This window comes from Macaca fascicularis, chromosome 14 (genome assembly GCF_037993035.2).
Source record: "Macaca fascicularis isolate 582-1 chromosome 14, T2T-MFA8v1.1".
Taxonomy (NCBI): Eukaryota; Metazoa; Chordata; class Mammalia; order Primates; family Cercopithecidae; genus Macaca; species Macaca fascicularis.
The window spans coordinates 589,972-600,183 of NC_088388.1; the positions used below are offsets into that span (position 1 = coordinate 589,972).

Here is a 10,212-nt window from a genome sequence, read left to right on the forward strand (position 1 = left end):
AGGCCAGGTACTGTGGCTCACGCCTGTAATCCCAGCACTTTGAGAGGCTGAGGTGGATGTCTCACTTGAGGTCGGGAGTTCAAGACCAGCCTGGCCAACAGGGTGAAACCCCATCTCTACTAAAAAAAAAAAAAAAAAAAACCCAGGTGTGGTGACGGGCGCCTGTAATCCTAGCTACCTGGGAGGCTGAGGCAGGACAATCCTCTGAGCCTGGGAGGTGGAGGTTGTGGTGAGCCAAGATCAAACCACTGCACTCCAGTCTGGGCAACAAGGTGAGACTGTCTCCAAAAAAGAAGCAGACGACCACCAGTAATTTCCAGAGACTTCTCTTCTTCACAGTGCCATTACTGGTGGCAGAACCCATCTCTTTCCTTTCAAGATTTGCAAAAGGCTCTAGAGGAATTGCTTCCTTAACAACACACAGGAGCTAAACTGGAATAGGAATCAGAAGTCCTCCTTTTTAGCAGACAGAAGAAAAGTTAGGCGACTTTGAAAGGGTCACATGCATTCAAACAGGAACGATTATCTTAACTTCCACTGTTTCCATTTTTTGTGTATTTGACACACCCCCTTTCTACAACTGCTCTGTGCCAGGCGCTGTGACCTCATGCACTTCTCCCAACAATCCTCACAGGGTCACGATCATCATCATCCCCATGTGAAAAATCCGGAAACTGAAATACGAGAGGGTCAGTCACTCATCCAAGGCCACACGGACACGAGGTGGAGGCTGCAAACCCCGTGTGTCTGACCCCGTGGTCTGTGCCCGCCCTCTGGCTGGGCCACCTCGGAGGCCCCGCATCCAAGCTGTGTGTTGAGCACAGGTGAGGACACACAAACGATACCTGGATGAGGCACTGCAGGGGTCGGCCTGCGTAGCGAATGCTTCTTTTCCAGTCCTTACTGCTGGCTCTTCCTGCCATGGCCTCAAACTCGGTGGGACTGTACCAGTTCTCCCCCTGCTTGATGCACCGTCCCCGGCCGCCTGCAAGGAAGAGCAGCAGTCACGATGACAGCAGGTAGGAATGTCGCCTCTGCCATCGCCTCCCTCCTGGGACCTCCCCCGCCATTCCACGAGCACCAGTACCCCAGCAGCTTGTGTGATCTCACCCACCTGTGTACTTGGCCCTGACAGGGCCACCACGGGTCTGCCTTTGCAGCCTGTGCCTCTGATCCCCTATGTGATCTCTCCATCCACTGTCCGCAGGCACTGCAAGCTCGACCAGGTCCCACACTGAGCACCTCTAGTACCCACTTCCAGAGCCTCTGTCTACAAGTCCCAAGCTGACCTGGCAACTTGAGGAACACGTCCCAGCCCTGCCTCCCTCCCACTTCTTCTTGCTTGTCTCCTATCCCGTGGGTCACGATGGTTTTTCACCCCTAAATGGGTCCCAGGCCCAGCCCTGCCCCGTGCCTCTCCCAGGCCTCAGCTCTAGTTCACAGGAACTGGGTGTCACTTGCACCTTCTGTCTTCTTTGTTGTTTTTTTTTTTTTTTTTTTGAGACACAGGCTCGCTCCGTCGCCCAGGCTGGAGTGCTGTGGCGCGATCTCCGCTCACTGCAAGCTCCGCCTCCCGGGTTCACGCCATTCTCCTGCCTCAGCCTCCGGAGTAGCTGGGACTACAGGCGCCCGCCACCTTGCCCAGCTAATTTTTTGTATTTTTAGTAGAGACGGGGTTTCACCGTGTTAGCCAGGACGGTCTCAATCTCCTGAGCCCTTGATCTGCCTGCCTCAGCTTCCCAAAGTGCTGGGATTACAGGTGTGAGCCACCGCGCCCGGCCCTGTCTTCCTAACTAGTTCTAGGTGCCACGATTTTCATCTTTCTCAGCCCCCAATTTATCCTAGTGGGGCTACAAAGGGAAATACAACTTTGGAGTCTGAAGCGGCAGCCCTCACCTGAGCCAAGCCTGTTCTTGTACAGAGTGCCGCTGATGTTCCGGCACCGCACGGGCAGCTCACTGTCGTACACAGAGGGGTCCCAGTTGTATTTAGTTCCACCTTTTTCTTGGCCGGGAGCCAGAGGGGTTGGAGGAGACTGAGGACCTTGGGCAGAGAAAGTGTGTGAAGGTGAGAGGCGGGACGCCAAGAAGTACATACAGCATGCACTCCCCTCACAGACACCCACCTCCCCAGCAGCACCACCTCCTTCAACGGCGGGAAAACTCTTCTCCGCCAGGAGAATTCCACGGCTTCTACTTAAAATCCATTAATAGTTGATATTCCAAATTTACCACAAAAAGAAGTAAATAAATTCCTGAAATAAATTCTAGCTATTCTGAAACGTGTTTTGCCCAGGCCTGGGGAGCAGGCACTGCTGTACCTGGGGTGAGGGGAGCTGCCGGGCCCTTCAGCCCGGTGGTCTCCACGATGCTCCCATCTGTGTGGACGACAATCAGTGTGGCTTTTTCGGTGTTCAGGCTGTCCCCGATCTGAAGGGCCGTCCTACCAGACTAGAAGGAAAAACCGCTCCGTCAGGTCACGTCCGAGCATGACACGAGGTGTGTCCCTGAGCCCAGCCGGGCCGTCCTCCAACAGGGCTATGGCTGTTCTCACCAAGAAGGGACGCTCGCCTAGGCACCCCATATCTTTTCCAAAGATATCTCTCAAAGACTCAAAAACAGAGCCAAGAACAAGAGCAGGCAGTGCCGAAGTCTGTGTGGTGCTGAGGAAAACGCCGGCCATCGTTTGTCCAATGGAAAGAAGACACGTGCTCCACGAACAGGAAACACCCTGACGTCTGCCTGAGCAGCTCCCACAGGTCACCGTCCTCATGCAGGGTCTCCAACAGACCGCGCTGGCCACCACAGACGAGGCCTCGTGCAGGACCACCCTGCAGAGCCCCTTCCAGATGGCGACGGGAGACCGGGGCCTCAAAAACACATTTCCACGCTGGCTGAAGCTGCTGCAACTGCTGCCTGCTTCCAAAATCACCCTTCAAGCTGCACAGACCCCACCACAGGCAGCCAGAGTCCCCATGCCCACACACCACTGCTGGAACTTGAACCCCACCTTGGTCAAGTCGTCTGACAAACTCTGGCCTGCAGGCTCTGCCCCAGCAGTGGGGCAGACCAGAGACTTCCAGGGGCATCTCCAAACCCAGCGTTCTGGGTGCCCCAAGATTTTAATTCTGAATACAAAACCAACCGAGGTAAAGCGAGAAGACAACTATTTCTTTTTTTTCTTTTTCTTTTTTTTTTTTTTGAGACGGAGTCTCACTCTGTCCCCAGGCTGGAGTGCAGTGGCTTGATCTCGGCTCACTGCAAGCTCCGCCTCCCAGGTTCACGCCATTCTTCTGCCTCAGTCTCCCGAGTAGCTGGGACTACAAGCACCTGCCACCATGCCCAGCTAATTTTTTGTATTTTTAGTAGAGACAGGGTTTCACCGTGTTAGCCAGGATGGTCTCGATCTCCTGACCTCGTGATCCGCCCACCTCGGCCTCCCAAAGTGCTAGGATTACAGGCGTGAGCCACCTCGCCCGGTTGACAACTGTTTCTTACATCTGAAAATGTCACTGTCGAATCAGGGCACTTGAGGAGAAGTTTCTCATGGAGTTGAGGGTCCCCCAACACACATGCCTGGCGCCTGGGCTCACGGAGGCCCACGGGCCAACACCTCACAATGGGGGTCCTACCACTGTGCCTGAGTCACCAAAGACCGGCAGCTCTTCACTGGAGAAAGGGAATGTCTTGTGTCTGTTTAAGAGTCACAGACTATTTTTCTTAGGAAGGGAACATACAGTTATTTCAGACCGTGCCCTGCTTTGTTGTCAGTTTCTAAACAGGAACACACCAGTCTCTGGTCTTCCTGGCCTGGAGGGGAGAAGACTAGCCTTGGCCTCTGCAGGCACTTGCAGGACACCGCTGCTCCATGATGGCAGCATGTTCCAGGCACCCGCAGGTGCCTTGGGTTTCAGCCCCTCCTAGGAAATGAGGAGGCGCCCAGACCCCGCTGCCAGGAAGGAGCAGCCTGACCGAAAGCACAGATCATCGCATGGCCACGGGTCAGCCTGTGTGTGTTCTCACACCCATCAGAAATAAACCAAGTGTCTGGGCTGGGCGCGGTGGCTCATGCTGTAATCCCAGCACATTGGGAGGCCGAGGTGGTAGCTACCTGAGATCAGGAGTTTGAGACGACCTGGACAACATGGCGAACCCAGGAGGTGGAGGTTGCAGTGAGTTGAGATCACTCCACTGCACTCCAGTCTGGGCAACAGAGCAAGACTCTGTCAAAAAAGAAGGAAGGAAGGAAGGGAGGGAGGGAAGGAAGTTTCCAAGTTTCTTATGTTTTTACTGAAGTCCTTCACAAGTTTTCTGTTTACTGCCATTCTAACAATAACTCTGCTTTCTGGCCGGGTGTGGTGGCTCACGCCAGCACTTTGGGAGGCCAAGGCGGGCAGATCACCTGAGGTCAGGAGTTTGAGGCCAGCCTGGACAACATGGTGACCTGTCTCTACTAAAATTACAAAACTTAGCCTGGCATGGTGGCACATACCTGTAATCTCAGCTCCTCAGGAGGCTGAGGCACAAGAATGGCTTGAACCCAGGAGGCAGAGGTTGCAAGGAGCCTAGATCGCACTACTGCACTCCAGGCTAGGTGACAGAGCAAGACTCCGTCTCAAAAACAAAACACACAAACAACCACTCTGCTTTCAGGTATATGAGGATGATGTCCCAGGTGCGTGACCAAGGCTAAAAAGACTACAAGTAACAGGTGCCAGTGGTCCCAGGGAAAACCCCTTTCTGGAGACTGGACCCACCCCGGCATCTGCCACTTGGAAACAAGGTTGCCTGCCCTGGTTGACCCGATGTCCCCAGGTCGCCGAAGGCCCCACATATAAAACATAAAACAAGCTGATACAACATGATCACGAAAGGGCTCTGAAGGTGGCACAGACACTATCTGACACACAACTGGCTTTCAGCAGTTTCCTAAGCAGACGGCAGTCAGGCGTGCAGAATGAAGGAGGGTGGGAGACTGTGCCACAAACGCTATGAGAACAGGATATGGGGGAGGGAAACGCCCTGCTTCCTTCAGCTGGCCCTGCAGCTACAGGAGTAAGGAGCACAGGTAGCGCCGGGCCTCGGGCAGAGGCTGAACTGTGGGCAGACAGCAGCCTGGGCTGGGTCAGGAGCTGGGAGTCCCCGCCCGATGCAGGCCACCAGCCCATCCGATGAAGTGTGACTCTTCACCCGGCCCTTGTGAGGCAGCTTCTGCCTCAGCTCTAAGTTCTCCCACCCCAGCACAGCTGAAGGCTTCTGAGAGCAGAGCCAGCCAGTGCCTCCCTCCCCAGCTCACAGAGCAGACGCGCACGATGGGCTGAACCCCGGGAGAGCCTCAGGGAAGCCCGAGGCCCCCAGCGTGGCACCGCTCGCACAGAACAGCTTACCAGAACGTGTCCTGAGATGGACGCCGCGTTGGCCACAGACGTGGTGAAGACATTGTCTGCAGCAGCCCCCACGTTGGCCACTGTCACTGTGGTCACCTCTGCAACAGAAGGAGCCTCATTTAAGAAGCAACGAAAGCCAGAACGGACAAAGCGAACAGCCTCACTCAGGCGCTTCAAACAAAGCGACTCTCCCTGGGGTATGCGCATTTGTAACCCGGGAAGACCTTAACACTTGCATGATGGCCGGGCGCGGTGGCTCAAGCTTGTAATCCCAGCACTTTGGGAGGCCGAGGCGGGTGGATCACGAGGTCAGGAGATCGAGACCATCCTGGCTAACATGGTGAAACCCCGTCTCTACTAAAAATACAAAAAACTAGCCGGGCGTGGTGGCGGGCGCCTGTAGTCTCAGCTACTTGGGAGGCTGAGGCGGGAGAATGGCGTGAACCCGGGAGGCGGAGTTTGCAGTGAGCCGAGATCATGCCACTGCACTCCAACCTGGGAGACACAGCGAGACTCCATCTCAAAAAAAAAAAAAAAAAAACACTTGCATGAATGGGCGCTCGACTACCATTTCTATTCCACAGTCTAAGTCATTTGGCTCTTCCAGGAAAGAGAAAGGAAATCTATTCTTCCCAAGTAAAGCCTTTTATGTGCAGTAAAAAAATGCACACAACAAACCCGCCCATCCCCATGCCCCAGCCAGCCCCAGCTCCACCAAATCACCACTGGGACTCTATCTCCTTCTGTGGCGTGGCTGTGTCCTGCCAGTCAGGTGTGCCCTGCGCCTACAATGAGCTCTCGGCCTCCCCACAGGTGAGGACACCTCCTGGACCCACTCTTGCAGCTCCATTCCTGCCTCTCCTCTACCACAGGGGTCAGGCCACCACCGTCAGGTGACCTCAGCCCCATGCTTACCGCCATTGCCCTTGGTCTCTGACCCCTGCCTCCTAAAAAGTACATCTAACGGCCGGGTGCGGTGGCTCAAGCCTGTAATCCCAGCACTTTGGGAGGCCGAGACGGGCGGATCACGAGGTCAGGAGATCGAGACCATCCTGGCTAACACGGTGAAACCCCGTCTCTATTAAGAAATACAAAAAAAACTAGCCGGGCGAGGTGGCGGGCGCCTGTAGTCCCAGCTACTTGGGAGACTGAGGCCGGAGAATGGCGTGAACCCGGGAGGCGGAGCTTGCAGTGAGCTGAGATCCGGCCACTGCACTCCAGCCTGGGTGACAGAGCGAGACTCCGTCTCAAAAAAAAAAAAAGTACATCTAACCTGCCTGTGCCCCTTGGTGCCACCCCACCGCACCCCCTACAACATGGAACTCGGCCCCCTGGCATGCAGACAGGCCCTCTGGCAGCGTCTGCACACAGGGCAGGTACCACAGAGGTCAGCTACACCCCACCTCCTGCCCTTGTCATCCCAGACAGGTCCTGCAGCTCCAGCCTTTGCGTGTTGCAGTGTTTCTAGAGAAACACTTTCTGCTGCCAACACCCCCACACCCTCCACTCTGCCTCTGCGAAGTCTTCCTGTGATGCTCCCAGGCCAAGCAAGTGGCTCTTCTGTCACCGAGTTCTAGAATGTTCTGTGCCCAGGGCAATGTCTGGCACACAGCAGATGCTTAAAAGATACCGGTTGGCCGGGCGCGGTGGCTCAAGTCTGTAATCCCAGCACTTTGGGAGGCCGAGGCGGGCGGATCACGAGGTCAGGAGATCGAGACCATCCTGGCTAACCTAGTGAAACCCCGTCTCTACTAAAAAATACAAAAACTAGCCGGGCGAGGTGGCGGGCGCCTGTAGTCCCAGCTGCTCGGGAGGCTGAGGTAGGAGAATGGCGTAAACCCAGGAGACGGAGCTTGCAGTGAGCTGAGATCCAGCCACTGCACTCCAGCCTAGGCGACAGAGCGAGACTCCGTCTCAAAAAAAAAAAAAAAAAAAAAAAAGATACCGGTTGAGGCCGGGCGTGGTAGCTCACGCCTGTAATCCCAACACTTTGGGAGGCTGAGGCGGGCGGATCACGAGGTTAGGAGATCGAGACCATCCTGGCTAACATGGTGAAACCCCGTCTCTACTAAAAATACAAAAAATTAGCCGGGCATGGTGGCGGGCGCCTGTAGTCCCAGCTACTTGGGAGGCTGAGGCAGGAGAATGGCGTGAACCCGGAGGGCGGAGCTTGCAGTAAGCTGAGATCGCACCACTGCACTCCAGCCTGGGCGACAAAGTGAGACTCCATCTCAAGGAAAAAAAAAAAAAAAAAGATACTAGTTGAATGCGTCCTGACCATACCATCCATACCATTAACCCAGCACTCACCCAAACTGCCCTTAAAAATGCCTGTTTGCAGCCAGGCTCAGTGGCTCACGCCTGTAATCCCAGTACTTTGGGAAGCAGAGGCGGGTGGATCAACTGAGGTCGGGAGTTGGAGACCAGTCTGACCAACATAGAGAAACCCCCATCTCTACTAAAATTACAAAATTAGCTGGGCATGGTGGCGCATGCCTGTAATCCCAGCTACTCGGGAGGCTGAGGCAGGAGAATCGCTTGAGTCCGGGAGGAGGAGGCTGCAGTGAGCCAAGATCGCGCCACTGCGCTCTAGCTTGGGCAACAAGAACGAAACTCCGTGTCAAAAAAAAAAAAAAAAAAGCCTGTTTGCTGTCTGTCTCCACGACCAGATCACACCAGGTGCAGGGCTCACTCATCCTCGCCTCTCAGCACCACAATCCCCAGCAGGCGGTGTGGGGCCACAGTGAGAGCTGAACGCCAGGCCCACGGCAGCCCTGGGAGCATCCGCCCAAAGCCGCCTCAGGCGGCAGCGTGTCCTGCTGAGTTCCTTAAACCTGGAAACCACTTGACTTCAGCTTTTACCACATCAAAACACAACTACCATATTTTTCAGAAAAAAACATACGTCAACGTATTTCTCTGACATCATGATGGACAGCATCATTTTTCTTTTATGCATTCAGAAAAATACGTGCAAAAATGACAAAAACCTGAAGTCAACATCATGGCTCCAAATCCCAACGTCAAACCAGAGTTTAGCCACGAAAGCCAACCTGAGAGTCACAAAGCTTTCCCTCCCTTTTTCTTCTTAACCAACCAAACAAGCAGCAGTGACCCCCTTGCCTCTGAGGGCCATTCAGTGGACTAAGGGAAGCCCAGACACTGCTGGGACAGCCCCCGGGCCAAAGCAGCACCCAGAGCACATGCAACGCCCTGACATACCTGGCACACCAGGACTGGGGTCCAGTTCCTAAACGCGCAAAGCTCCTTAAGGGAAAAGTGCCTCACAACGCAACAAGGGGCTCCTCCAAGGGTCTGAACACTGAGCTGCGAGTCCCTGGGGGACACTCGGGAGCTCCAATGGGGAAGAGCGCAGTGCATTGGGAAGCTGGTGGGCGGGGAAGTCTATGCCCCACTGACACAAGGGCGGGACACAGGAGGTGCTGGATGGCAACAGCCCTGTAGGGCATCTGTGAGTTCTGCCCCGGGCTCCCAGTGTTTTGGAGCCTGAGAAGGAGGCTGCTCTGTGTGGCAAGAAACTATGAGCAGCTTACAGAAAAATATGGGCTGGCAAGCCACGGCGGCCTCCCCACAGGGAGCCCGACAAGGAGGCAGAAGGAGCAGGTCCTTAGGGAAAAAGGCAAGAGGAAGAGGGAGGACTGGGAGAGGAGCCTGCACAGTTAACTCCGCGGGTCCCCTGGGCCACCACACAGCCATGCTGACCTCTGGCATCATGGCCTCCAGCAGGCTGCCCACCCCTGGCTCCTCAGTGCTCAGGTCATACCTGAACTGGCCCTCAGGACGTGGGGGTTCCTGGTGACCACAGGTGCCCATCCACCCCCGGGCTTCTCCAGGACAGGTGGGTGGGGGGAGCCAGGATAGATGAAGGCAGGGCAGGGGCAGGGCTGCACAGGGGGACCAGTAGGAGGCAGGGCTGCCACAAAGAAAAGGGGAGGTGAGGGCAGGTGTGTGCAGGGCAGGCCAGGTGAGGCTGGGTGGGTCACCAGGGGCAGGTGTGTGGGTCAGGTGTGTGGGGCAGGTAGGGCAGGCTGATCACGTGGGGCAGGTGTGAGGGGCGGGTGGGGCAGGTGTCTGTGGCAGGTGGGGCAGGCTGGTCACCTGCAGCAGGTATGTGGGGCAGGTGGGATGGGCTGGTGGGGCAGTGTGGTCATGTGGGGCAAGTGTGAGAGGTAGTTGTGCGGGGCGGGTGGGGCGGGTGGGGCGGGCTGGTCACGTGGAGCAGGTGTGAGGGGCAGGTGTGGCGGGCTGGTCACGTGGGGCAGTTGTGCGGGGCAGGTGTGCGGGGTAGGCGCGCGGGAACCGGACGAGGCGAGAGGCCGGCGGGCGCACTTGCCTGCGAAGGCTGCGGCAGCGGCGGTCTCGTCGGGGCCGGGCAGGGCCTCGGCACCCATGTCCATGTGCCCGGGCTCCGCCGCCATCACCGCCACTGCCGTGACCCGCGGAGTCTCCCGCTCCGCCTCCGAGTCTGCGTCCTCCTCCGAGTCCTCGTCCCTGCTCAGCACCGGCTCCTCCGCCTCGCCTCCCGCCGCGGCCGCGGCCGCCGCCGCCACAGCGGCCGCGGCCGCCACCGCCGCCGCCTCAGCCAGGCCCAGCTGCTTTGCCGCCGAGTCCGAGTCCTCCATCCGGACTCCGCCGAGCCTTCCCGAAGGCGCCGTCCGGGGCCGCCCGAAGCGCCGGTTGCGGAGCCCGAAGCGGGGCCCGAAGAGGACGCCCGAGCTGGGCCGAGGCCGCCCGAAGCCGCCGCCCGAACAGGGACCGAAAAGGCAGCCAGCCGCCGAGCAGAGCCGAGCCGAGTCTGCCCGTGG

The 10,212-nt window shown here is 57.0% G+C and overlaps 1 protein-coding gene across 2 annotated transcripts in view; it reads right to left on the reverse strand.

Annotated features, from left to right (window-relative positions):
- Nucleotides 1-10,038, reverse strand: part of DEAF1 (DEAF1 transcription factor) — a 51,966-nt gene extending 41,928 nt beyond the window's left edge. For both annotated transcript variants that reach the window (XR_010581133.1, XM_015434222.3), the window contains exons 1-5: nucleotides 9,741-10,038; nucleotides 5,387-5,484; nucleotides 2,321-2,450; nucleotides 1,897-2,043; nucleotides 846-985 (exon numbers count right to left, since the gene is read on the reverse strand). Coding sequence is in view for 1 of the 2 variants with exons in the window: in XM_015434222.3 (XP_015289708.2) it covers nucleotides 846-985; nucleotides 1,897-2,043; nucleotides 2,321-2,450; nucleotides 5,387-5,484; nucleotides 9,741-10,029 (804 nt within the window). In the remaining variant the exon portion in view is untranslated. The remainder of the gene's footprint in view (nucleotides 1-845; nucleotides 986-1,896; nucleotides 2,044-2,320; nucleotides 2,451-5,386; nucleotides 5,485-9,740) is intronic.
- Nucleotides 10,039-10,212: the final 174 nt, after the last annotated feature.